Genomic DNA, 23,973 nt, shown 5'->3' on the forward strand with positions numbered 1-23,973 from the left:
AATCATCCTTTTCTCACCTATAATATGTAGTAGGACGAGTGTTTTCTATTTTATTTAACTAATAACATGGAAGCGACCAAGATTCGCTACATCAAGGACAACATCTACATCCCACCGGTGCAAAGCGCATCCAAGCACAAACTCCCGCCACAGCACCCGTCTCTCATACTGGCAGACCAGGTATCTGATCTTTCGCATAGCTCGGAGTGCGGGTGTCAGGGAGACGTGTGTATTGCCAAGAAGGCCTTATGGATCTATTCGCCAAATGGCGAGATTAAGGACACCCACCGGACTAGAGACGTGGCCGCCACGGAAAGCGCTTTGTTCAGAAACCTGATCCACGATGGCAACGGCAGACAATTGTGAGTTATCCCATTTCATCGCAGGATTTCTTATCGCGTGCTATTTGCGTGCGACAGGTCTGGTGCACGGGTGTTGTTTCTCACCCCCCCACGCACCGGTAATTTATAATTGATTTATTTATTTAGCTAATAAATTTCTTTAGTATGAAGTTTGGACAGGATCTGGCTGAACACCAGGTCCCTGAGTGGGAGGCCAAGTATCTGGACTACAAGAAGGGAAAAAAGCGGTTGAAGAAGCTTGTGAAGAAACCAAGCAGTCTGCGTACTCCGCTGACCATCCGCGGGGCATCTTCTGAACAAAGACAAAAGGGCACACGGGGGGACTTGTCTGTCCCAGATACCTCGAAACCGGTTTATCAAAGTGTGGTGAACACCAATTCGCCTGGAATGGACCACATGCACTCATTCAAGCTGCCGTCACCGGCGCTGATGCCGTCGGATCGTCATAGCATGTCGCAATCAAGTGAAGAGTCCAAGAAAGTGAACGATACCACACCATTGTTGTTTAGTGAGGACCCCAAACCGGTGGGACACAAGGATCTGGGCACGCCACAGTCGCTGTCAATGAGTGCGCGGCGCCAGTCGACCGTGGGCCGGTTCATCGATAACCTCAAACGGGTCAGCTCTGTTGGAAACAGTCCTGCAGGGGGAACAGAGATGGACGATCTGGACAAGTCTGCGCGCGAGGACTTCATTGCGTGGGTCAACTCGGAGCTCGAGAAGGTGGAACAGTTTTACAAAAGCAGGGAAGACGCTTGTCTGGACCGGTATCTTGTTCTTCAGGACCAGATTGTCCAGCTGAACGAGCAGAAACAGCGATCTGCACGGAAACTGTCGCGGGTGCGCGATCTGCGCCAGAAACGCAAGACTATCGACCGTCCGAACGTGAACTCCTCGGAGTTCGCTGACACAGGCACTTTGAACTCGTTCGAGGAGTCCTCCGACGACGAAGAAACAGGTGTTCGCGAAGGTAGCAGCACATTGTGGTTCTGGGCGTATCTCACCAAGCGCAAGTTCCGGATCATCAACAAGTTCGACACGCCGTCGCTGCCCAGCTTCGAGTGGCTCAGGGAGAACGGCAACGTCGAAAAACAATACTACGAGGATGACGAGGAACCAACTCACGACAACAGGCGCGATTACAGACGGAGAAAGCAGCAGCAAACGGCTGTTCCATACTTTTTTGCCCGTCGTCGACTCAAGAAGGCTGTGTACGAGCTGTACCGGTCGATGGAGCTTCTGCGGTCGTACAAAGAGCTGAACAGAACAGCGTTCCGCAAACTGATCAAGAAATACGACAAGGCCACAGACGACAGCATTCTTCCGATCTACATGCACAAGATCGACAATTCGTACTTTGTCAAGTCGGAAATCCTAGACAGCATGATGGCCAAAGTGGAGAATACGTTCACGGACGTGTTTGAGAACGGCAACCGTAAAGCGGCCATCACCAAGCTGCGTTCGAGCGAGAATGAAAAACAGTATTATTTCGTCACCTTTGCGGGAGCGTTGATGCTGGGAATAGCGCTTCCGTTCTTCGTCTACACCGTCTATCTTGGTCTACACAAAACAGAAACAGGAATTCTGCCAGAAGGCCGGTACATGTTGCAAATATGGGGTGGTTTCTTCTTCTGCTGTCTCATGGCGCTGCTTTTTTCCGTCAACTGTTTTGTCTGGACCATCTACAAAGTCAACTACAAGTTCATTTTCGAGTTCAACCAGCGTGACGCTTTGGACTACCGCCAGTTCTTTGCCATGTCGTCGATCTTTTTCTTGACCGGAGTCGTGCTGGCATGGTTCAGTTTTGAGAACTTCTGGTCGTCCAAACTGGACGGCAGAAACTGGCCCTGGATATATCTGGGAGTATGTGCGGCCATCTTTGTGTGTCCGTTCGACATTCTCTACCTGAACACCCGCACATGGCTGCTCTCGTCCGTGTTTAGACTGATCTTCTCCGGACTGTACCCTGTGGAGTTTAGAGACTTTTTCCTTGGAGACGTGTTCTGTTCGCTAACGTACTCGATCTCCAACCTGTCCATATTCTTCTGTCTCTACGCGACCCACTGGAAAGGTTGTCTGGATGGTTCTGGGACTACCAAGTGCGGCTCTGGGCGGTCGCGACTCGTGGGCTTTCTATCAACGCTGCCTAGCATATGGAGATTCCTCCAGTGTTTCCGAAGATACGCAGACACTGGCGAGTGGTTCCCGCACCTGGCCAACATGCTCAAGTACACTGTCTCGATTTTGTACTACATGTCGTTGAGTCTGTACCGGATCGACACGATCCAGAAGTACAGGGCGCTGCTGATCACGTTTGCAACGATCAACTCGATCTACAGCTCCATATGGGACATTCTGATGGACTGGTCGCTGCTCCAGTTCGATAGTCAAAACTACTTGTTGAGAGACCATCTCATATTCAAAAGAAAATGGTATTATTACTTGGCCATGGTGGTGGACGTGATTCTCCGGTTCCAGTGGATCTTCTATGCGTTCTTCAAAGAGCAAATCCAGCAGTCGGCGCTCACCAGCTTTTGTATTGCGCTTGCAGAGATCATCAGACGGTTCATCTGGATCTTTTTCAGAATGGAGAATGAGCATGCCACGAACGTGCATTTGTCCAGAGCGTCTCGCGAGAGCCCTTTGCCATACCCTGTGATTGCACGCAAACACGAGATTGCTCCTCCTTCGCCGGCTACCCAGGAAGAACAGCCGCAGCCGGCCACGCCTATCCAGCGCAGAGATACCATTATTGGCAACATCTCCAAGATGCTCAACAGCGCTCACATCAAGGATTTCCAGAGAAGAAAGACAACAAAGCAATGGCAGAAGGAGGACGAGAGCGAGGCCGACGACGACGACGACGACACGCAGTGATCGTTTATGCCTGTTGGACCTTTGCGTAATTTGGAGGTCTGAGTTTGCGGTTGATGGCCTTTGCTGCCCAGATTGGCAGCAGCGAAACGGCCAGAATCGTCACTGTTTGCCACAGGAAAGAGACACTCTTCACGTACTTCATGTCATAATATTCAGAGAGGAACGGAATCGACCCGATGTAGATGGCCAGCGTGATGATCTCGCTGAACATCATGGCCTTGTTCCACTTGTTGATCTCGATGGCCACCATTGCGAGCTCATTCAGCACCAGCGCTGTGAAACTCAGAGCAACCAGTTTGGTGAAGTTTGCAGTTTCCAGTCCCTTGTACGTTTGGGACGAGCCTTGGATCACAATTCCCTGGTACAGAGAAACAAACACCCAGACGAAGAAGGTCTTGTACGACAGCGACCGTCCGGCCGTCAGCTCTTTGTACAGCTCTGGATACAGGGAAACCAGGTTTTCGTTCACGTCCGAGTCAGAAACCAGTGAAAACACAGGAGCCATTGTGTAACAGGTGGCATAACCAACCATCAAAAAGCCCTGGTACAACGCAAGCGGCTCGAACGACGAACTGATCGAATACACCGCCTGGCACACCGAAATGATGAGACCTCTGTGGATGACAAATTGGGCAAGCTTTGCGCTTCTTTTATACGAGTTTCTGCCGTGCCAGAGAAGAAGCTTTGTGAGGTGGCAGAATTGAGTCACAGAGAAGTCGGCTGCCAGCGAGGCCTGTTTTCCTTCCTTCCCAACGATACCAACACCCACGTTGGCGCTCTGGATCATATTAACGTCGTTACCTCCGTCACCAATACAGCAGACCCGTTTGTTGGTGGACTTGCGGATGAACCAAGCAACGTCGGCTTTTTGTTGCGGAGAGCACCGGCACGCAACAACAGCAGGGAGATGGATGGCAACGTCGAAGAACTCTTGCTTGAAGTAGTTGAGGTACATTCCAAGCGACTCGCCGTCGATCAAAAGACAAGCGTCTCTGTTGGTGCGTAGGTACTCGATCTGCTGCAACGCGTACTCGGGCCGGCTCAGCCGCGTAATGGTGTGCACGTACTGGCCTCTGGAGATCAGTTTGGCGCTCACGGCAACACACCGCGCCGTCTCGACCTTGTCACCGGTCAGCATCCAGATCTTGACGCCTGCGTTTCTCAGCAGCTCGATCGAAGACTTGACGTCCTTTTGAAGCTTGTCTTCCACTCCTGTTAGACCCAGCAGCTCCAGGTCGTGCTCCATGTACTGCGACAGAACCTTGGCCATGGCCTGGTCTCTGTTGAGCATCGACAAGCTGGCTTCCTGGTACCGTGCCAAAAACTCTTCATAAATGTTGGTGGTGAGCTTCTTTCTGGCAATCACCAAAGTACGAAGTCCTTCTCTGGCCATGTTTCCTGTCTCTTCCTCGAGCCAGTCGTTCTGTTGAACGATCTTGGCCATCACCGTATCGGCGCCTTTTTCCAAGAACCACAGCTCTTCGCGGGTCTTGTCGCGAACAATAATTCCCATTCGCTTCGTCTCCGAGCTAAACGGGAACACTTGCAAGATGTCATAGTCAAACGTCTTGTTGGTAGCTTCGTGCAATGTGGTCAAACTAGTACGATCCCGTTTCACCAAAGACAGACCGACGCTCTTTGTATATTTAACAATGGCAATTTCGTCTGGCGATGCAGCCTGGTAGCTCAACTCGCCGTCTTCGTAGGTTGGTGTCACGTTGTGGCAGATGGCCAAAGTGTTGACAAGGTCTCTGATCCGGGCACCCAGGTCTCTTCTAGAAGTCTTAACGTGCTCATTGCCGTTGCGGACGTATTCGGCCACCAGATCCATGCTGTCTCCGGCATAAGAAACAGTTCCAAGATGCAATTTCTTAAGTTCCATGTCGTTCTGGGTCAAGGTTCCTGTTTTATCGCTCAACAAGTACTCGATCCGGCCCAGGTCTTCTGGGATCGTGCTTGTACGCACAACCGTTTCTGGGATCGAGTCGTCGTGCTCTATCTGGTAGGCGTACACCGACTTGCCGAGATCGAGGTTCACACGCAAAGACACAGGGATGATTGTCGAGAACAGAATTAAGAACCGCATCACGTCCACGTACCAGTCGCTTGTGAATCCCTGGCATGCCACCAACACAAAGGAAAGAATGAAAACGCACGCACAAAGAATCTTGGAGAGGTTGTTGATTTCGAGCTCCAAAAGTCCAGTCTTGACTCCTGGAACAGAGGTGTTCATCGATTGCCGGGTGTCTTTACCCGTGTAGATCACACATCCAACTGCGGTTCCCGAGGCAAGCACGGTGTTGGCCCACAGTGTGTTGTCGATGCTGAGAGGAGTTGTATGATCGCCAAAGGTGAGTTTTCCTAAGAAGGAGTGTATATGTTTAGAAGGAGGCGAAGCTGTGATCTTGATCAGGTCTAAGTCGTCTTCAGAAAGACCTTGCGACAGCGGACATGCGATTCTGAGCTTCCAGTCGGTCTCACCGTCAAGCTGGTCCGTCTTAATAAAAGACTCTCCATTATTTTCGCTTGATTGCAGCAAAACCATGTCTGCAGGCACTCTTCTGTCTTTGTAAAGTTTGACCAGGTCGCCGCATTTGAGGTTTTTGGCGGGAACTTTCTTGATAGAGCCCAGAACCTCGTAGAGCTCGTTGTTCTGCTCCATATCTCGACGACGTCTTTGGATATCGTCGATGGCCTCCTTTAGCATCGTCACCGTCAGCACAAACGCCAAGGGAACAATGTACGACGACAGGTAGCCGATTCGCAGAGCGGGCACGGCCTGGGACAATGCAACGAGCAGGAAGTACAGGTTGAAGAAGAACTTGAACTGCTCGTACAGAATGATGGGGAAGAACGAAAGCGCATTGTATTTGGCATTGGACACCGCGTTGGACGGGAATCCGTTGTCCATGTGGGGGATAATGACGCGCTCTTCGTGGAAGTTGATATCGCCGACGGGGGAGTCGTCGGAGGGCAGTTGGACCCCCTTTTTCTTGCCTCTGGAACCCAGAACCAACCTGTTGGAGGAATTAAGCAGCGATTGCACGCCCTTGGACCAGATAGTTCTGGAGTCGGCCTTGGAAGTAGGTCGCTGGTCAGAAGGGTCGAGAATCTGGTCGTTGGACGGGATCAAAGGAATATCGCCGTCGTCCAATCCGTAACCATAAGCGTTTGTATTCATTTTGTTGAGACTCTTTAAAGAAAAGGCGTCTGTATTGTCAATTGTAGGTCGACGACTTATATTAATAAACGGGTTCGAGTCGATGTTCTCAAGGGCAACATTCAACGTGTCCTCAAACTCCTTGTCCAGCGTGTATTGATTCAAACTTTGCTGTCGGGAAGGAATGGGACCTGAACTAGACCGAGATGACCTGATTCCAGTTGTTGCGCTAGGTATCCGGTCTTTCAAGAGTTCGTGGGCGGTGGTGTTTCTTGGAGAGTTTTCCGAGTCTGAGCTGCTCATCGAACTCCTCAAAAGATGTAATTAGCGGACAAGTTTGCTGGTGAGTGGCAAATTCTCAGACCAGCGTCAGTTCAAAAGGATCCAAATTCGATACGAAACGTCCTTTATAGCGAAATTGGCATATCTTCGTTTGCTTTTGCTTGCAAACGGACGGATCTCTAAATCTAGAATTTTATACTTGTTTTATTAGTTTGGCTCAGCCCTATTTATCTCAACTTTTCCCCAAACACATCTCTACACCTCCACAAGCGAATGGAGAGAAAAAACTCCACAAGGCCAGTTAGACTCTGCAGTTGGAGATCTCAAACACAAGAATGTCGGAGGCGCCAAGATCCTGGAGCTGGTCCATGATCTGGCCCATGCTCTTGCGCTCCACCATGGCGGAAACAGCAACCCACTCGCCATCGTCGAGCGGCGAAACGGTGGCTGCTCTTCTACCAGGGGTGAGCTTCAGCAGCTTGGGCAGCATGGATCTTGGGGCGTTGTAGTTGCAGAGCACGTACTTCTGGGCAGCAAGAACACCCTCGAGCCGCGACTTGATCACCTTGACGAGTTCAGGGTGCGATGGGTTCTTAGAAACAATCAAATGAGCGGAGGTGTCGAGGATGGTGTCGATGGCGTACAGCCCGGCGGCCTTCATGGTCTCTCCGCTCTCGACGAGATCCACAATGGCATCTCCGACGCCCAAAGCGCAACTGGCCTCGACGGAACCACCCACAAACTTGACCTTGGTCTTGATCGGAGAGCCGGGTTCGACACCCTCGAGCTTCTCGAAGAACTGGGTGGTGAGTCTGGTGAACGACGAAACGATGGTCTTTCCCACGAGTTGCTGTGGCGTCTGGTAGCTGCCGTTCTCTGGCACCTGGATTTGTAATTTACACTTTCCGAACAAAAGGTCCATGGCTATCTCGACGTCGACGTCGCTCTCTTTGACCTGGTCGACACCGGTGATACCGATGGAACAACGGCCTTCACCCACGAAGGTCGGGATGTCGGCGGCTGGCAGAAATATAAGGGCAATAGGCAGGTTTGTGCACAATGCAATATCGAGTCTGCTGGATCTGTTAAATTGGATATCGGAGCCTTTGAGCAAATTCACGCATTTTTCATAAAGTCTCCCCTCTGATAATTGTTAGTTTCGTCAAGATTCTTCAAAAACTTACTCTTTGGAACTGCAAACAGCAGTCTGTCGGTGAGGTGGTTGACTAAGTCCATGGTCTGGAGATGCGATGGAACTTTGAAATTTTTTTTTCCAGATTTAGTCACCGGAAAGGCTGGCCCACGAGGCCGTGCACGACCAATATCTTTTATCAGTGCTCGCTTAGTTGGGCCACTTTAGATTGCTCTCTTTTCCAGAATTTCATCAGCAGGTCGCCATAGCGGTGCATTTCCTCGACCTGGATCATCAGCTTGAAGTCCAGCAGCAGCAGGAATTGCAACTCCAGGTGGTTGAGCTCCTCCAAAGGCAGCCCTCCGACTTTAGCGTATCTGGAGTTTTTATAGAAAACGTCGCTGAAAAACTTACTGGCCACGGTGATTCCCGAGATGATGAGTCTGTGGATATTGTAGCTGTCCATCACGAACAATTGCTGCTGCTTCGCGTTGGGGTCGGCCGGATCGGCTTTGGGCGACGAGTTGAACGTGGAGTTGAAGTCGCCGTTGTTCGCGCGCTTGGCTATCCGGTCAAAATACACCAGTAAGCTTAGAAACACCTCGTTTGTCACTGGACAATACTTTGAGATTCTCGTAAGATACGCATGTAGAGAGATGGCCGGGATGTTTCTGCCGTGGAACGCTAGCACGTTGGCCGTGTACTTGTTCTGTTCCGTGGTGGGCGGCACTTGAGGGCCCTGGCTATTGTAATGGTCGGGATGTAGCGAGTCGTTAGCTTCCACTATTTTTTGCAGCAGCGCGGACAGCATCAGCAGCAGGTCGTTGACCTGGTGGTTGACGATGTCCAGGTGGTCTCCAGGAGGGCCTGTTTGCGGCAGCGAGGCCAACGTGACCGGCTCCGGGTGTCTGGACAGCGACGAGGAGGAAAACTGCGCGTGCGGCACGGCTGGCTGGAACTGGTTGTGCTGCGGCTCCACAGAGCCCCGGGGAAACGAGGAGGACTGGATGAACGATTGGGACGGAGCCGATGCAGAGATAAAGTGGGGTCTATGGGACTCGTACGTTGGCGTGGTGAAGGACTGCTGGGCGTCCTGGTACAACGTGCTGGAGGAGGAATTAGTGGAGAACGCAATGTCCTTGGAGATGGTGGTTGTGGCCGTGGCAGGGGCTGGGTGCGGAGGCAATCCCTGCTGTCCCAAGGAGCCGAATTGTGTAGCCATTGGTCCCGAGTAGGACCCCATCTGGGGCATGTGCAGCGGTGCCGAGCCGAACTTGTCGTGGTATGAGGAGCTGATGTGCGACGGCGGCACGTACGACGCAAACTGCTGTGCGGACGGCGACGACTGCGTCTGCTGCTGCTGCAACTTGGTGGTGAGCAGCGACCGACGGCCAGCCGGTGCGATGTGGGAGGAAGACGAGGCCAGGAACGATGACTGCGGCAACCCCGAGATCGACCCGATGGACCCCTGGTGCAGACTCTTGATCGAGCCGTCTGTCGAGTTCGACCTGCTGGAGAACGAGTTCCGGTGCACAAACGTCTGTGGCGGGTTTGCTGACGGGCTGTTGTAGCTCACGAAATTCGAGGGGGACGTTATGCTCGTGTACGACGAGGCCTGCACCTCTTGCGGCAGAGGGTTTTGGCCTTGCGCCTGGTCCGCGTACTGCTCGATTGGCTGCGGCGTCGGGTTGTTGTAATTATTCAGCATGAGCAAATGTAACAGGTACGCTTATTCTGTTATTAATATTTTTTGGGTGCATGAATTGGTGGAAGCTGTAAAAACGGTGTAGTGCCGGACTGCCGATACGTCGGCGATGGCCAAACAGACAATGTGTCCTGGATCCTACCATGATCTACTTCCGATATACACCGTCAATTAGTTCCCCCGACGCTGACGACCCTGGAAACCCTGACGTTGTTTCCCGGTCTCGCTACACAGGGAAATAAACAGAGTGGACGAACAACTTCGGCTAATTGACAGGCGGAGCTCCTGAAAATTGATCCGGCACTCGTCCTTCGTCCAGCAACCGCAACCTCGCTTTTGCAAAGCAATCCCCCGTAAAGACGCCCCAAACCCCCTCTCCGCCCCATCTTTGTTACCGTTGGTTGCCACGAACCACATGTTTCTGGCTGTGCACCAGTTTAAAAAATTCATCATGTCGAGAGCTTCCAAGATCACACTGGGTGTCACGTCGTTGCTATGTGCCGCCACCACCGTGGGCGTTTACTTCTTTGCCGAGGAGGAGAACGACGTAAGTACAATCCTAGCAATTTACTAACCCCTTAGAACCTCAAATACGGGCCCGTTAAGGACGCTGAACGGTTGGAAAGACGTCGCGAAAGAGAGCTGAACGCCAAGCAAAAGGCCAACGCCTTGGACTTCGAGGCACAGAAAGAGCTGCGGTCCAAGCTCGAGGCCGACCAGCCGTTGTCGGGCGAAATCGTCCAAGGCGTGGAGTCCAAGTGAGTTGCCGCTAATACGTCGTGCAAACACCGACACCGCCATTCAAATTCCGGTCGCAAATTATAACTAACTTTATCATGTACAGAATTGCAAACCTTGCAACCTTTGCCAGACTAGCTAGAAAACCTGTTTATACTGCTCAATTCCACAGAATGTCGTCTACCATTACTCCGGTCATTTCCAAGAACGCTCCTCCAGCCGCTGCTGCTTACTCTCACGCAGTCAAGGCCAACGGATTCATCTACGTTTCTGGCCAGATTCCTTTCACCCCTGAGGGAAAGAGACTCGAGGGAACCTTCCAGGAGAAGTCCGAGCAAGTTATCAAGAACGCTTTGGCCATTGTCAAGGACAGCGGCTCTTCGGTCGAGAAAGTCGTCAAGGTGACTGTGTTCCTGACCGACATGTCCAAGTTTGCCGAGTTCAATGAGGTGTACGTCAAGTACTTTGGTGAGTACAAGCCAGCCAGATCGTGCATCGGTGTCAAGGAGCTGCCTCTGGGTCTCGAGGTCGAGATGGAACTGATTGCCGTGGAGAACTAGATAGTGATTTGATTACCTAATACAAATTCTCACAGGTGCTCTTTTTTCCTTTACATCACGTGATGCAAACACGGGCTGCGAGTATATTAAAATTTTTAATTTTTCAAAAAATCTTCTTAACATCAGCAATGGCCCAGAGAGTGACCTTTAGAAGAAGAAACCCATACAACACCAGATCCAACCAGATCAAGGTGGTCAAGACTCCTGGTGGAAAGCTTGTCGCTCAACACCTCAAGAAGATTGGTACCAGACCAAAGTGTGGTGACTGTGGTATCGCTCTTCCAGGTGTCGCTTCCCTCAGACCAAGACAGTACGCTGCCATTTCCAAGACTCACAAGACTGTTTCCAGATCTTACGGTGGTTCTAGATGCGCCAACTGTGTCAAGGAGAGAATCGTTAGAGCTTTCTTGATCGAGGAACAGAAGATCGTCAAGAAGGTGTTGAAAGACCAAGCCAAGAACGAGAAGGCTAAGAAATAAGTTAATTGAATCAATAAAGTCATTGTGAATTATACATCCAGCGACTCGTATCTCGAGTATTTTTCCGTGTAATAGCGCACCAGTTGGTTATAAGCGGTTGTGTCGTTGCACTTCAGCAGGTTGGCCATATCGATGTTCAGTGGACTTAGAGGTTCCGGATTGGCCAGCAGAACGACAATAGCCACCAGCGCGCTTTGTAACGTCCATGCGGGCGACCATTTTTTCTGTAGGATGTCCAGGCAGATTTCGCCTGTCTTGAAGTTGATGTTTGGGTGGGGCATCTTGTAGCAGATTTTGGAGTCTCCCGACACTTTTGAGGTGCGCAATTTTGTGTCGTTGAGCACCACGAACTTGATCCCCGGCGGCTCCAACGGGTAGTTCGTGGGGACCTGGATTTCCAACCGCCATAGAGTGTCGGCAAACGGAGTCTGGTCCGGGCCCTTAATCACGGCGTTCCATTTGAACATACTTTCTTCTGATGGTTGGAGAGCTACCACGCCAGTGGACTTGATGGACGCATCTGCGTCGGCCAGCTCTTTCTGGACCGCACGGTACTCCTTCAACAGCCGTTTCTCTGTAGAAGACATTGCGGCACAAAAAGACGAGTCGATCGACCTTTCTGTAGACTATTCCTTTTTTTCGGTCTTTTGCCAATTGCTGCAGCTGTGGTGGTTCCACCCCCACACCGGCTCTTATCGGTCAAAAGCTGATTGTATATATTGCGTTTGACGTCTCCTTATTTGAGTTATGTTGAAAATTACCACCCACAAGGCTTTATTTAGAACCGGTTCGCGCTCCGTTCAGGCTGTCCGGCATGCATCCAGCGCGTCGAACGCCTCTGAGCCCACCTCGGAACATGCTGTGGAGCAGGAATCTTCCAACGAGGTGAAACAACCGAAAAGAGCCCGCAAGAACTACATCTCCACTCTTCCTCGTGTTCCGAGCACAAACAACATCCGCGAGAAAGATCTACTGTTGGAGCAGTTCTTCAACGGCCACCTGCCGCTGACCAAGCCGATAGAACACAACCATCCCGCCAAGCCTTCGCTCTCTTTCTCCCCGCACGCCTACAAGAACTCCAAGGTCCAGAACTCGTCTATTCTGAACAACCTGAGCAAGTACAAGCAGATCAAGCGCGAGCAGGCTGACAAAAATTACCATCCGTTCTACAGTGGCCACAAGAAGACGCAATCTGCTGGTATTCTGACCCATAGCTCGCTGGAAACGCAAGAACACAACCTCGAGATGCTCAACCTGCCAACTAGCTATTTGCAGTCGCTCAAGCCGTTCAAACTGCCTCCGACCCCGGGAAACGAAACATATAGAGACGACATGATCTACGTGCGCAAGCTCGAGATCGAGGAGCGCGACCTCAAGTTGCAACAGGAGACAAAGAAACGGGTCTCTGAGAACTTCGAGCTGGCCAAGCGCGGCGAAAAACAGCTCGAGCAGCAGGATATCGGCGAATTTCTGGACGCCATCAAACGGGATATCGAATCCGATAATTAGCTTATCCAGCTCAGGATTAACTTATATACATTTAAAAAAAATTGGATATTAATTATTTGAACATTTTTTTGTTCTCCGATACGCTTGCAAGATCCATGGACGACGAGGAACTGAGCGATATAGAAGATCAGGAGTACACGTTTGACTTCAATTTCCACTTCTCGCGACAGGTGGTGAACTTTGACCCGGTGAAAATCCACAGGGCCCTGTACAAGCTTCTGCGAATTGAGAATCCCATCACACCGCGGAAATTCGACACATGGCCGCTATTTGCCTCGCTCGCAGGCCTCTGTGACGTATATACGTCGCCGTCCGAACAGGACAACGATTATCGCAACGTCCTGTCACTGCGCAAAGTGGCAGACTCTGTGATCGCACTCAATTTCCACACCTACAAAAATTCAAACACACCGTATTTTGACTTTGGCTACGACCTGGCGTTGATCGTCGAAAAAATCTCCATATTGCTCGGGTGTGACGACTACACCCGGCTCCACGACGTGCGCAACGACGAAGACACCTGGTTGGATGACTTGCCGAAATGGACACCCCACAAGACACTCTCCGGAGTGCTGAGTCTCGCTAATGGCTTCCACGACCTCACTCTACTTTACACAATCGCATCGGCAGCAGTTTACTGTATATATCTGCTATTCAAGCACCAGTTCAACCCGTTCGGCGAGTTCCTTTTCCAGCTCTGGGAGAATCTCTCCAAGGTGATCATGTACGGCCTTGAAATCGACCGCAGAGACGAGGAGCAGAACTTTCCCGGCTACCCAGCCTTGATAAAACAGGTTGTCAAGGGATCTGCAGCCGTGAGAGCGATCACAGCTGCCGTGATCTCGTCAAAGGACGACGAGTACGTCCACGACCTCCAGCACGTCCCGATCTTTGTGTTCATGCGGCCCTTGGGCAAGAAGTCCATCACCGGAGCGCTCAAAGACAAGGCCGACTGGACATTTTTCCCAGAGAGAATCACCAGCATCGATTTCGACCTGCCATGGCCGGTGATTTTGATCGGAGACAAGTTCGACGAAGACATAGCGTACATGTTCGAGCCCCGCATATCTGCCAGAAGGAAGGACAACAAGCACGTTGGTCTCAACTCTGACAACTATTGGGATCCTGGCCTCCATGCCAGCTACCATGCAAATTGTCCCTGTGTTAGCCAGTTTAAAGAGCAGGTGAACACCATAGTGAACAACGTTTCCAAGAAAACACACGAGGACCACCAGCTTCTGGAAGTTATTCTGTCTGTTTTGAAACTGGTCAAGCCAGAAGATGATCCATATCCACTCCAATACGATGAGTGGTGCACAGATCTGCGAGAAATGCCACGCGGGAAGAACTGTGTGATGAGCGACAGCTTCTCGCAGATTTTCCGGCCATATGCCCAACAATCAGACCAATTCTTTGAGTCTGCACTCGATATCATCGACAACTTGGATCTTTTCATAAGCACAGGTAACGAGTCGGTGTTCCAAGGGTCCAAGATCATCCGGAGCTTGGAATGGATAGGAATATACGAACACGAGACCGGCAAAAGATTCCGAGTGCTCATTCCAGCAAGAAAGAACGACGATTTCATCTCGACCGATTTTATTGTGGACTGGCTGAACTGCGAAGACAATTTCCTGGAGATTTTGCGTCACGATCACGCGTTCACCTATGCCATGCTGGACGAGCTGCTCATGGCCATGGGTCAACGTACACAAGTGTTCATTCTTTTAACCACTCTTCCTTTGAACCAATGGGTAGTGTCGTACATCCACGACTTGCTCACAGAAAGACGAGGTGAAGAAGTGGCTCAAACCAGGCCCGCAGACTTCGCCAAATACCCATTCACTAGAAAAGGTGCAGTCGAGCTGACCGACCATGAGAAATCCGTTCTTCTGGATCTATACTTCGAGAGCCTGTTTAGCAGTCTGGACGACCCAGCATCAAACAAAGCAGGTCTTAAAGTGGTTTGCATCATGATCACACTGCTGAAAAAGAAAGGAATCTGTCTGCAAAGCATCCACAAATTCAAAATCGAGTTGCAAACCTGGCTGGTGCATAACGCGGGACTGGGCAGGCTCCCAGAAGCAAGGGAGCTGTTTTTCGATAATGACGATTCACAAATCCCACCTGATGAGCCCATGCCACTGGAGCAGTTTGAGAGAGACTACCTTGTCGAAAAATCGGGTCCTAAACTGGCATCTCTGTTGTGTCTGATCGAGTTCAAGAACTTCGAAAGAGCTCTCTTGGAGGTGATTCTCTTCTTCTCCAGACATTACTTGGAATGCCGCGAGCAGTTGCAATTTCTGTTGATCAACTCTGAATCCATGAACATCTTGTTTGACAGTGAGCTGGAACTGGTGACCATTGCAGATTACGTGTTTATGTACATTCACCGTGCGCTCCAGCTGAAAAATGCAAAGGCGGTTAAAGACATGTTGTCGTGGGCCAGTTTGATCAACACCGAATGCGAAATTGATGATATCATCAAAAAGTCTATAGAGAGTCAATAAAACGACTTGTAAGATCACAAGGTTTTCTCCTTTTCCTTGATCCTGCGGTCCCAGATGCTGTCGTCGAGGAAATACAGCCAGCTGAACATGTTCCATGAACCGATCACTCCGATTGAGCAGTAGGCACTGTACACTATGAGATTGACGAACTCGAACCGTTTCAAAATTGCAAAGTTGCGCGACTGGATGTCAATCATTTGCAGAACACAACACACCGGGATGAGTCCGACTATATACAGAATGTTGAGTCTGTCGAGAATAAACACTCTTCTGGAGATGCTGGAACTGAACTCGCACACTTCGTTGAAACTGTTTGAGAAAATGACAAACCAGACAAACGTGAGAAGAGTTTTGAGAAGCCATTCGGCAGAGCCAAACAGCAACGGGAACAGAGAAACGTAGCCTGATGCTGTAAGGGTCTCATAGAGTGGGAGTAGCTTGCGATCAAACGGCACCAAGAAGCTGAACGGGATGATCACCAGAAGAATGGCTTTTTCGTGCACATGCCATCCGAACAGGAACGATGCCCATGCGCAAAGAGTCATAGAACCGATAAACCGTTCGAAAGTAGGATTTATCAGGAGTGGAACCAGAGAGAGCAACTGGTAGAACAGCGTAAGCAGGAACGTGTGGTTTGGCTTGATGTTTGGCAGGATGAAAAATTCAACGTCACCAACAAGTCCTCTTGTGAGTGTACCAGCGTTGTTGAGTCTCTCATAATCTATTTTGTTGAATACCAGGGAAATGATCCTTGCTGCCCCTGGGACCCTAAGAGTCAGTTGGATCAGAACTCTGTCAATCAACGAGTAGACAGCCCAGATATTTGGTGCCCAGTACGCATGGGTCAGACCTCTCGCGAACGGAAACAGCCGTTGGAACACGTTTGAGAGTTGGCCATAATATGCAAAGGGACCGAATGCGACGAGGAATACTGCAATGACGGTGGATCCAAGTTTGATCAGGTTTTTCCAGCGAACGCAGTTGATTAGTTCCGAAAACGTGGTTGGCAGTTTCGATTGGGTGTTCAAACAATAGACCGACAGCAAGAACACAAAGAAACACGGAGCAATGTACAGAAAGATGTGCTTGAAGCAGAGCAGGACAGCAAACCAGAACCCGCATTGGAGATAGTTCCCGAGCTTCGCGTTCACAATTGAGAGAACCAGAATGCCCAGCAGGAACCCATTGTATTGGAAATGGATGTGGTCCACGATGAAGAGGCCCGGAGACAGCACGATCGAGGACGCCACAACAAAGTTCCGCTTTTTCTCCTTCAAATTGGACGACGAGGTCACATAGTATTGCAGAGCAGCGAAAAGGACGATTTCACTTGCAATAACGGTGAACCGTTGGAAGAAAATCGTGGGTATTCCGAACTGTCCCTTTGCCACGAGTTCAATACAGCCGTCCCTGGCCACAAACCCAGGAACAAACCTCGAAAGAAACCACTCAAAGTACGCAAAGAACGGTGGGTAATCCAAAGTCCACTCGCTTGTGTTCTCCAAATACCATTGATCTATGGGCAACAGTTTGGTGATCGAGAGCCAATTCCGGTGCACATCGAAGTCTGTGGAGAAGTATGCCGGAAACAGAAGGATTTTCAGCAGCGTGGCTGCCATCCAAATGTTCCACAGGGAGAAATTGTACTGGGTGGACATGAAGAAAAAGAGTAAATGTAAATAAAATCAATGGCTGATTTTGGTAGCACTGGAAAGCCACGAACGATTTGGCTGGGGCGAGCAGATGCACTAGTGGGATTTTCCATAGTTCAACCAGACAATCAATGCAACTACTTTGATGTCATCTAAAGCATGCACACCCCTCATCCGCCTCAGATCACCAGGCACAACACCCATGCCAGATCTTATCTGTCGCTTACCTAATGCACGTACATTTTTTTTAGTATGGGCGCTAATATTAGCGAACCCCAAAGCGAAAACCATAGTTGCCTTTAGAACTGAAGGAGTATTAAATCGCGATCCTTTTTGCTGAGCAAGCAGACGCGTCAAGGTTTCTACCAGCAACTCATCCCATCTGTGTTTGCTCTCACAGACGCTGACATTCCATCACACAGAAACCTTCTGCGCCTGCGCTTGTCACAGAGACCCCCTCTCAAGAATAATTGTACATCACCTTATGGCGGGAGCAGCAAAAGCGTGAACGGGTTTTTTAATTTAGTGATTGTGTCGAAAGATTTCCCGAACCGTGAAATCCGCAAGTAGGACGTCTTGCTAGGTCCATTGCCATCATGCCTTTTGTTCCATCGCGCAACAAAGCAAACCTCTCGGCCGGGTCTATCCCTAACCCTCCTTTATCGGAATCTTTGCAACATCACCGCAGACACTCGAGTGATAGCAGTTTAGAGGGTGATCTCCCGTTGTCGCTTAGTTTCCTAAGAAAGCCGTCTCGGTCCAACTCATCCGACGATATCGATGAGTTGATGAAGCAAAATACGCTGCTCAATTCTAAAGGCTATACTCCTCCTCCGGAAATTGATCCTTCTTCCGAAAAGGCCCTTATTGACGATGATCCATCGCCAGAGCCGTTCGATAGCCCCATCTCGCTGCCCGAGTCCCAGTACGAGTACATGCATCCCCTGGTACGGAAGAAATCCGGAGAGCTGGTCAAGTCGTCTTTGAAGCTCAACTATCTCGGGAACAGCTCCAAATCGCTGCCCGCAACCCCAACATACAAACAAGTGCATTTCGGAGGAGACATTGCGGTCAAATACTTCGACGAGGCAGATAAACCAAGTTCGATTAGTGCAAACAACTCGCCCTACGTATCGGATGAGGAAGACACAGACTACGAAAGCGACCAGGAGGATATCTTTGGTTCTCCAGAGACGATATTTGATATTGCCAAGGAGTGTGTTGTTTCCAACAACTGCAATGCTACAGATCGGTTTAGACGGCTCATCCAGCCGTGGAACTTGGTCACCCGAAACTTCCCTAAAATCTCGTATAGAGACGAGATTGACAAAGAAACTCCTGTTTTCCTAGAAAGGTGCTTTCTGAACGTCGACAAGACAGAGCTGTGGGGACAGGTCGCCGTCAAAAACATGTACTACCACAAATCCGTCACAGTCAGATACACGTTCAATGATTGGGATACAGTCATCAACGTGGAAGCAACCTACATCCCTGATATACCGAGATTACTAAAACGGGCCAATTACGACCGGTTTGTGTTCAAGGTGTCTGTTCCGACACTTTTCTCTCAATTTTACGCTACGCATATGTCTTCTTCCGGTATGGAGCCATACTTCCAACTGTGCATCCGTTTTGTCACCAACGACTTGGTGTTTTGGGATAACAATTCCCAAAGGAACTACGAGTTGCGGTTCAGTCGCACCACATCTGGTTCCAATGATGCTCGTCAGAAACAAAAGCATCAGAACATGTACTCTTCCAAATTTCTGCGGAGAAGTGCCAGCATGGAAGACGTTTCTTCTCGAGCTTCAAGATCATTTGCTCATCTGGAGAATGATTTGGAAAACTTCACCTTGAGCCAGCCGACAAAACATAAATCCCACCAGACCACCACAAATACTACAGGTGACCAACCATACGATTTCCATCAAGAAGCCGTCTTAGATAGTAGCATGAACTCTCCCGGAACTCCACTTTTACTCAAAAATGTGGGAGCAACCCCCACTTTCACAGATCTCATCCCCCCTCCTCTTCCATTGAACCAGAAAGACGAGAACCAACAGCAACAGCAACAATCGCAACTGGACCGGGAAGTTTCGCCCACAGACAAGTCGGCAGGCCCCCCACCAGCATCAAACTTATCCGATTCCTTGAGTGGATCACAAAGACCGGAAATCAACTCCAAATCTTACCAGAAGCTTTTGGAAAACTACTGTTTCTTCCAAGGGCCTTCAACAGTGTCGTCATTCTTGAACAACAACAGTTCAGGTTCCAATGACAAACCACCAATCAACAAGTATGGCTACAATTTTTACTAGCAATGGCCAAATCGATCGCTGCTAAATGTATTATACTTACAGTCGTTGCTTATCCACTGTTCGCTAATTATGAAATATAATGACAATTCGAGTCAGTCAGACCTTTCTTTTCTTGGTTTCTGGTTCGTCGTCATCGAATTGTTCAATTTCCAGTTCCGACTCTTCCTCGTCGGAGCCAGACACGTCCTCCTCACTGTCACTCACTTGGTCGTATTTACTCTTTAATCCCTTCATCTTTCTAGTTTGCAACTTGCTCAAGTCTTGAGTACCAACGTGAACCTTAGCGATCTTATCACCCATGCTGTCCAAGTCGACGTTCTTCTTCTGCTTGGTCTGTAACTGCTTAGGCACCATGAATGCCTCCTTCTCCATTTCTGGGTCGGCGTAGGTGTGTCTTCCGATCTTGAAGTCGAGTCTAGGACCGATTTCCTCGAGTTCGACTCTTGGTAGCTTTGGCTCTGTGGATTTATATGTTTTCAGTTTGTAGACACGGAAATGGACCAATGGCAGTTTCGACATGCTGGACTCGTCGTGGTCATCTTCCTCAATGGCAGAAACAGAGATAACGTGTTGCAGACCAGACACGTCCTGCAACTTGGTGACCTCACCTCTGAAGAAGTCCAAGAACAGAGACTTAATTTGCTTGAAGAGAGGGTGGGAGTCGAAAATCGGACCGTTGAACACAAACATCGGCTTGAGACCAACTTGGAAAGTGACTTTCTTGAAGTCTTGGAACAGCTTGAAGTTGTTCAGCACCAAAAGCTCCACCATATCGTAGATTTTGAAGTTGAATGTGCGCACAAAAGTGAGGTTGTTTGGCCGTTTCTTGTTGCTGCTCATAAGAACAATCAGCGAGGCGTCGTTCTTCTCACTAAAAAACTCGAGTTTCGAAGCGTCCTCAAACGGAAGCACCTCGTTCTTCTTGGTGAATCGTTTGATATCTGGTTTCTTAAGAGAGGAAAGGTCCACTGCAATGTCATGAAGAGCCTTGTTGGCGGAGGTTCCCGGCACAAACAAGGCCGTCTTGACGTTCTCAACTATCTTTGGCTGTTTCTTGTCCAACGCTCTTTTGGAACGTGCATTCTTTGGCTTAACACTGCGAATCATGATAGCTAGAATTTTTTTCAAAAAAAAAAATTAATCTGAAATATTTTTTTTCCAAAGTTACCCGGGACCGTTCTTTTTTATTTACCAAACATCAACATCGGTCGCTATGTTTAGTTTCAGTCTTGACCGATTGAAGAATTCCAAGCCGACTAATACCAGTCAGCCGCAGCAGTTGTTCCGGCTGAAAGAGATTGTCCGCACAGACTCGTATCAAATAAATAAATTCCCTACCGAGCTGCCTCAATTGAAGGCAGAAGAAACCATTTGCTACGGGTCCATCGAGTCCACTGCCCAGAAAGCCGTGCTTGTCACTAACGAACGCATTCTTATTTACAATTACAAGTCCAAAGACATACGGCCGGTTCCATTCGAGTTCACGTACGAGAAAAACGACTATGGGATCTTGCCTCAAGTCAAGGTGTTCTTGAACCCGGTCACCAACGAAACCAGCGTAATCATTATAGATTCCATCTCCGGGGCCGTCAGATACGTGGAGGCGCTCAGCTTGGCTCCATCGCTGGATATTCTCGACATCGTCCAGTCCACTTCGCTGAAACTGTCTGGAAACGAGGTGGTCACCATCGTGGAGCATGTGAGCGGTGTTGGCTTGCTTATTGCCACCAGCAACCGCAGAGTCGTTCTTTTGAGTTTAAACGACTACCTGGGCAAAACGAACCTTGTTTTTACCGAGATCTACGCCTCAAAGTCGCTGCTCAACCTGTTCTTGGGTCTCTCTTCATACAACATCGAGGCCTACGAAAATTCCAACAAGGTGATCTCCGTGAAGAGCTGGAAAGAGAGCCAGGTCAGTCACAAGATCTTCATCCAGGAAGAGGACGGGAAATTGACCATTGCCAACTGGCTGAACGGTTCCATCAACATTGCATCTCAACTAAACATTAAACCTTTACTAGCAGAACAGATACTGGACGCCGACGACATCAAAGTGAAAGACATAGAGCTTCTTGATAATGATGTGTATCTTGTTCTCACTACATCCAAAGGATCATCTGACAACCGACTACAAATTTCATTGGTCAAGAATGACTCCGAGCCGACCGTGGTGTACGTCCACGAGGTTGCCAGCACCACTACAACAGACAGCTATCCAAAGATCCTGCTCACCGAGAATACAGCCAATATCATGACCGACCGTGCGATGGTGATGGTGGACATCGCCTCGGAGCTCAGTGAGCGCTGGGAAGACTTTATCAGTTTCAACAATAACGTGTCCGTTTATGGCTACGAGGTGGACGAGCAAGAATCGATAGTGATTCTGACCGAGGAAGGAATCTTCCAGATCAAGGTGGACAAGGCTAGCGACATTGTTGCGAGCGTTGACTTCCTGAGAAACCACATTGGCCAGGCCTTGCAGTTTGGCAACACCCAAAACCTGCTTGATTTCAAGCTAGATAATCTCAAGTTGACACTAACCGATGCCGACGTGGAGACGGCTGTTTTGGGATTGGCGAAAGAGATCGCCTCGAACAAGTACAATGGACTCGCATCATACAAGAATCTACAAACCAACTTGGAAAAGAGAGCCGAGATTCTTCTGAGTCTATACCAATTTTGCGACGAGAACTTCAAGCTCAACGAGTCTGTGTGGCTCCAGCTGACGACAATTCTTGAAAAAGTCAAGCTCTCGAGCGAGCTGTACAAGCATCTATCGGAACACCAGCCTTTGAAGTTGGTTGCAGAGAAAGTTTTACGGAAACAGGGCAAGGATGCCAAACTGGACAAGTACTTTGAAAACAGCTCGGAAACCATTGTGGAGTACTTGCAGTTGCTGGTGTCCAACACGAATTTGGACGACCCTGCGGATCTAATTCTTTTTAGCGAGCTGCTGGCTACCGTTTTGGACAACGGGTTCCTCAAAGTCGAACTGGACGATGTCAGATTTTCGGGGCTTTTCGCTCATGCTCGTGAACTGCTGACAAATCTGAACGAGATTCTGAAAACCGTGACTTTGACCTACGCGGACGTCCTGGAGTCTATCCAGACGAGCGATCTCAAGACCCGCATCTCCAATACCGTGCTGAAACTCGCACTGTTCCTTTACTACACGGAGAGCGGAGTCCATGGCGATTTATTGAAGAATAACCGAGAAGGATGGATCCGGTTGTTTGTTGTTCTTGGCCAACAGCACGAGATCATTCGTCTGGCCGAGAAGAGCCACGATCTGGAAAGTTTCTGTGAGATTTTGGACTCTGAAAGAGAACAGGCACCAGAAGGAGACGCGCTGGTGTCATTGAAGTTTGAGGACTGTTTTACTCGATACGGCTACCAATTTGCAGAGGCTCTGTTTGGATACTATGTGAGAACTAAGAAGGTGAATCTCATCATGAAGTGTGCGGACCAATACCCTGAGTTTGTGAACAAGTTCTTGGACTCGGACGTGAACAACTACAAGTTTGCGTGGATCTGGGATATCAAGAATGACAAGTTTCTTGATGCTGCGAACCGGCTGTTGAAGTACGTTTCTGTTGCTGAGACAGAGTCAATTGAGCAGAAAAAGGTCCAGCTCAACACAGCCAAACTGTGTCTTGTGACTCTTGACGAGAACTACGATGACCTGTTGGACGAGATTGAAATCAACCTGCAATCGATCGAGCTACAGCTGAATTATGCGAAATTGATCAATTCGAGCACTAAAGACAGATTTATACGGGACTCCAAGTACCTGATAGATAGCAAGCTGCCAAGCTTCGAGACGGAGATTGGCGCGATTGTTTCCAAACTTGACAAGAACCAGCAACTGAGTTTGTTTGAGCTTGTGCAATTATTGACGTTGATAACGTTTGATGACTTTAGTCACAATAATTTCGCCAACTTGTTCAAGCTGCTGAGTGCGATCAAGAACTCGAATGCCACCAAGGTGATCAGTGGTCTGGCAAGCTATTCGTACTACCACCAGGTTTTGGAGAAACTTATTTGGAAACGACTGTTTTTGACCACCAATTGGGACGACCTGGCCACCGGTGAGTTGCAGGATAACCAATATTTCCAGCTCATGACCGGTTTACCCAAACTAAAGGTGGATCCTCCGTCGAATTTGACCGAACTGGTTGTTGATTCGAGCGATATTTCGCAGCTGGACGTCGACGAAGGCCTGCAGGCCGACTTGATCAGAGAAAACGATTTGTTGACTGCGCTCAACGACAAAATTGGACTTGAAAACTGGATAAATAGAAAATACTAATTTAATTCTTGCTAATGATTTTCTGGTTTTCGTCGATCTTACAGCGCACCAGTCGCTCTGTCATTGGACGGTCTGTTTCGTAGTCTTCTTCTTTGTAGTTAGCGAGCGAGTTGGACGCCAAACTGACTGCCCTGATGATTCTCATCCAATTTTCGGTAACTGTTTGTATACAGCCTGCTTCTTCGCCCAGAAGCTCGATCTGGCTCGAGAACTCCTCCAACGACACGTTCAGGTTCTTGGTAAGGTCTCTGATCTGCTGGAGGCTTTCGAGTTCTCTGATTTTTTGCTGGAGCTTGACGTTCAAAGAGTCCATTGGGAAAGACGCGAATATTATTTTGAGGTCAAATTAGTCGCGACACGGTCGGTCGATCTGTAAAAAA

General features: G+C 49.3%; 25 protein-coding genes across 25 annotated transcripts; 14 read left to right on the forward strand and 11 right to left on the reverse strand.

Annotated features, from left to right (window-relative positions):
• Positions 1 to 66: 66 nt before the first annotated feature.
• Positions 67 to 366, forward strand: OGAPHI_005185 (uncharacterized protein; the record flags this gene model as incomplete). Its single annotated transcript, XM_046206342.1, has 1 exon — positions 67 to 366. One exon carries the CDS (start codon positions 67 to 69, stop codon positions 364 to 366), a length of 300 nt encoding a protein of 99 aa, XP_046060118.1.
• Positions 367 to 506: 140 nt separating this feature from the next.
• On the forward strand, positions 507 to 3,239 carry OGAPHI_005186 (uncharacterized protein; the record flags this gene model as incomplete). Its single annotated transcript, XM_046206343.1, has 1 exon — positions 507 to 3,239. The coding sequence occupies one exon, from the start codon at positions 507 to 509 to the stop codon at positions 3,237 to 3,239; it is 2,733 nt and encodes a 910-aa protein (XP_046060119.1).
• Positions 2,499 to 2,978, reverse strand: OGAPHI_005187 (uncharacterized protein; the record flags this gene model as incomplete). The annotated part of the gene is made up of 1 exon (XM_046206344.1): positions 2,499 to 2,978. One exon carries the CDS (start codon positions 2,976 to 2,978, stop codon positions 2,499 to 2,501), a length of 480 nt encoding a protein of 159 aa, XP_046060120.1.
• A 4-nt stretch (positions 3,240 to 3,243) lies between the features above and the next one.
• Positions 3,244 to 6,702, reverse strand: OGAPHI_005188 (uncharacterized protein; the record flags this gene model as incomplete). The annotated part of the gene is made up of 1 exon (XM_046206346.1): positions 3,244 to 6,702. One exon carries the CDS (start codon positions 6,700 to 6,702, stop codon positions 3,244 to 3,246), a length of 3,459 nt encoding a protein of 1,152 aa, XP_046060121.1.
• On the forward strand, positions 3,422 to 3,751 carry OGAPHI_005189 (uncharacterized protein; the record flags this gene model as incomplete). Its single annotated transcript, XM_046206347.1, has 1 exon — positions 3,422 to 3,751. One exon carries the CDS (start codon positions 3,422 to 3,424, stop codon positions 3,749 to 3,751), a length of 330 nt encoding a protein of 109 aa, XP_046060122.1.
• Positions 4,147 to 5,500, forward strand: OGAPHI_005190 (uncharacterized protein; the record flags this gene model as incomplete). Its single annotated transcript, XM_046206348.1, has 3 exons — positions 4,147 to 4,188; positions 4,498 to 5,160; positions 5,246 to 5,500. The coding sequence occupies 3 exons, from the start codon at positions 4,147 to 4,149 to the stop codon at positions 5,498 to 5,500; spliced, it is 960 nt and encodes a 319-aa protein (XP_046060123.1).
• OGAPHI_005191 (uncharacterized protein) lies at positions 5,930 to 6,400 on the forward strand (the record flags this gene model as incomplete). Its single annotated transcript, XM_046206349.1, has 2 exons — positions 5,930 to 5,979; positions 6,049 to 6,400. The coding sequence occupies 2 exons, from the start codon at positions 5,930 to 5,932 to the stop codon at positions 6,398 to 6,400; spliced, it is 402 nt and encodes a 133-aa protein (XP_046060124.1).
• On the forward strand, positions 6,584 to 9,048 carry OGAPHI_005192 (uncharacterized protein; the record flags this gene model as incomplete). The annotated part of the gene is made up of 4 exons (XM_046206350.1): positions 6,584 to 6,632; positions 6,987 to 7,572; positions 8,042 to 8,267; positions 8,584 to 9,048. The coding sequence occupies 4 exons, from the start codon at positions 6,584 to 6,586 to the stop codon at positions 9,046 to 9,048; spliced, it is 1,326 nt and encodes a 441-aa protein (XP_046060125.1).
• On the reverse strand, positions 6,983 to 7,917 carry OGAPHI_005193 (uncharacterized protein; the record flags this gene model as incomplete). Its single annotated transcript, XM_046206351.1, has 2 exons — positions 6,983 to 7,822; positions 7,909 to 7,917. 2 exons carry the CDS (start codon positions 7,915 to 7,917, stop codon positions 6,983 to 6,985), a joined length of 849 nt encoding a protein of 282 aa, XP_046060126.1.
• OGAPHI_005194 (uncharacterized protein) lies at positions 8,013 to 9,521 on the reverse strand (the record flags this gene model as incomplete). The annotated part of the gene is made up of 1 exon (XM_046206352.1): positions 8,013 to 9,521. One exon carries the CDS (start codon positions 9,519 to 9,521, stop codon positions 8,013 to 8,015), a length of 1,509 nt encoding a protein of 502 aa, XP_046060127.1.
• A 448-nt stretch (positions 9,522 to 9,969) lies between these two features.
• OGAPHI_005195 (uncharacterized protein) lies at positions 9,970 to 10,816 on the forward strand (the record flags this gene model as incomplete). The annotated part of the gene is made up of 3 exons (XM_046206353.1): positions 9,970 to 10,065; positions 10,125 to 10,276; positions 10,363 to 10,816. 3 exons carry the CDS (start codon positions 9,970 to 9,972, stop codon positions 10,814 to 10,816), a joined length of 702 nt encoding a protein of 233 aa, XP_046060128.1.
• A 128-nt stretch (positions 10,817 to 10,944) lies between these two features.
• On the forward strand, positions 10,945 to 11,295 carry OGAPHI_005196 (uncharacterized protein; the record flags this gene model as incomplete). The annotated part of the gene is made up of 1 exon (XM_046206354.1): positions 10,945 to 11,295. The coding sequence occupies one exon, from the start codon at positions 10,945 to 10,947 to the stop codon at positions 11,293 to 11,295; it is 351 nt and encodes a 116-aa protein (XP_046060129.1).
• Positions 11,296 to 11,324: 29 nt separating this feature from the next.
• OGAPHI_005197 (uncharacterized protein) lies at positions 11,325 to 11,882 on the reverse strand (the record flags this gene model as incomplete). The annotated part of the gene is made up of 1 exon (XM_046206355.1): positions 11,325 to 11,882. One exon carries the CDS (start codon positions 11,880 to 11,882, stop codon positions 11,325 to 11,327), a length of 558 nt encoding a protein of 185 aa, XP_046060130.1.
• A 160-nt stretch (positions 11,883 to 12,042) lies between these two features.
• Positions 12,043 to 12,804, forward strand: OGAPHI_005198 (uncharacterized protein; the record flags this gene model as incomplete). The annotated part of the gene is made up of 1 exon (XM_046206358.1): positions 12,043 to 12,804. One exon carries the CDS (start codon positions 12,043 to 12,045, stop codon positions 12,802 to 12,804), a length of 762 nt encoding a protein of 253 aa, XP_046060131.1.
• A 95-nt stretch (positions 12,805 to 12,899) lies between these two features.
• On the forward strand, positions 12,900 to 15,314 carry OGAPHI_005199 (uncharacterized protein; the record flags this gene model as incomplete). The annotated part of the gene is made up of 1 exon (XM_046206359.1): positions 12,900 to 15,314. One exon carries the CDS (start codon positions 12,900 to 12,902, stop codon positions 15,312 to 15,314), a length of 2,415 nt encoding a protein of 804 aa, XP_046060132.1.
• On the reverse strand, positions 13,577 to 13,846 carry OGAPHI_005200 (uncharacterized protein; the record flags this gene model as incomplete). Its single annotated transcript, XM_046206360.1, has 1 exon — positions 13,577 to 13,846. One exon carries the CDS (start codon positions 13,844 to 13,846, stop codon positions 13,577 to 13,579), a length of 270 nt encoding a protein of 89 aa, XP_046060133.1.
• A 14-nt stretch (positions 15,315 to 15,328) lies between the features above and the next one.
• Positions 15,329 to 16,933, reverse strand: OGAPHI_005201 (uncharacterized protein; the record flags this gene model as incomplete). Its single annotated transcript, XM_046206361.1, has 1 exon — positions 15,329 to 16,933. The coding sequence occupies one exon, from the start codon at positions 16,931 to 16,933 to the stop codon at positions 15,329 to 15,331; it is 1,605 nt and encodes a 534-aa protein (XP_046060134.1).
• Positions 15,818 to 16,201, forward strand: OGAPHI_005202 (uncharacterized protein; the record flags this gene model as incomplete). Its single annotated transcript, XM_046206362.1, has 1 exon — positions 15,818 to 16,201. The coding sequence occupies one exon, from the start codon at positions 15,818 to 15,820 to the stop codon at positions 16,199 to 16,201; it is 384 nt and encodes a 127-aa protein (XP_046060135.1).
• A 629-nt stretch (positions 16,934 to 17,562) lies between the features above and the next one.
• OGAPHI_005203 (uncharacterized protein) lies at positions 17,563 to 19,284 on the forward strand (the record flags this gene model as incomplete). The annotated part of the gene is made up of 1 exon (XM_046206363.1): positions 17,563 to 19,284. One exon carries the CDS (start codon positions 17,563 to 17,565, stop codon positions 19,282 to 19,284), a length of 1,722 nt encoding a protein of 573 aa, XP_046060136.1.
• A 96-nt stretch (positions 19,285 to 19,380) lies between these two features.
• OGAPHI_005204 (uncharacterized protein) lies at positions 19,381 to 20,391 on the reverse strand (the record flags this gene model as incomplete). The annotated part of the gene is made up of 1 exon (XM_046206364.1): positions 19,381 to 20,391. The coding sequence occupies one exon, from the start codon at positions 20,389 to 20,391 to the stop codon at positions 19,381 to 19,383; it is 1,011 nt and encodes a 336-aa protein (XP_046060137.1).
• OGAPHI_005205 (uncharacterized protein) lies at positions 19,802 to 20,062 on the forward strand (the record flags this gene model as incomplete). Its single annotated transcript, XM_046206365.1, has 1 exon — positions 19,802 to 20,062. The coding sequence occupies one exon, from the start codon at positions 19,802 to 19,804 to the stop codon at positions 20,060 to 20,062; it is 261 nt and encodes an 86-aa protein (XP_046060138.1).
• A 106-nt stretch (positions 20,392 to 20,497) lies between the features above and the next one.
• OGAPHI_005206 (uncharacterized protein) lies at positions 20,498 to 23,593 on the forward strand (the record flags this gene model as incomplete). The annotated part of the gene is made up of 1 exon (XM_046206366.1): positions 20,498 to 23,593. One exon carries the CDS (start codon positions 20,498 to 20,500, stop codon positions 23,591 to 23,593), a length of 3,096 nt encoding a protein of 1,031 aa, XP_046060139.1.
• On the reverse strand, positions 21,634 to 22,161 carry OGAPHI_005207 (uncharacterized protein; the record flags this gene model as incomplete). The annotated part of the gene is made up of 1 exon (XM_046206367.1): positions 21,634 to 22,161. One exon carries the CDS (start codon positions 22,159 to 22,161, stop codon positions 21,634 to 21,636), a length of 528 nt encoding a protein of 175 aa, XP_046060140.1.
• OGAPHI_005208 (uncharacterized protein) lies at positions 22,217 to 22,474 on the reverse strand (the record flags this gene model as incomplete). The annotated part of the gene is made up of 1 exon (XM_046206369.1): positions 22,217 to 22,474. The coding sequence occupies one exon, from the start codon at positions 22,472 to 22,474 to the stop codon at positions 22,217 to 22,219; it is 258 nt and encodes an 85-aa protein (XP_046060141.1).
• Position 23,594: 1 nt separating the features above from the next.
• On the reverse strand, positions 23,595 to 23,906 carry OGAPHI_005209 (uncharacterized protein; the record flags this gene model as incomplete). Its single annotated transcript, XM_046206370.1, has 1 exon — positions 23,595 to 23,906. One exon carries the CDS (start codon positions 23,904 to 23,906, stop codon positions 23,595 to 23,597), a length of 312 nt encoding a protein of 103 aa, XP_046060142.1.
• Positions 23,907 to 23,973: the final 67 nt, after the last annotated feature.

The sequence above is a fragment of the Ogataea philodendri genome, assembly GCF_020536065.1.
Source record: "Ogataea philodendri strain CBS6075 chromosome Unknown scaffold6, whole genome shotgun sequence".
NCBI lineage: Eukaryota > Fungi > Ascomycota > Pichiomycetes > Pichiales > Pichiaceae > Ogataea > Ogataea philodendri.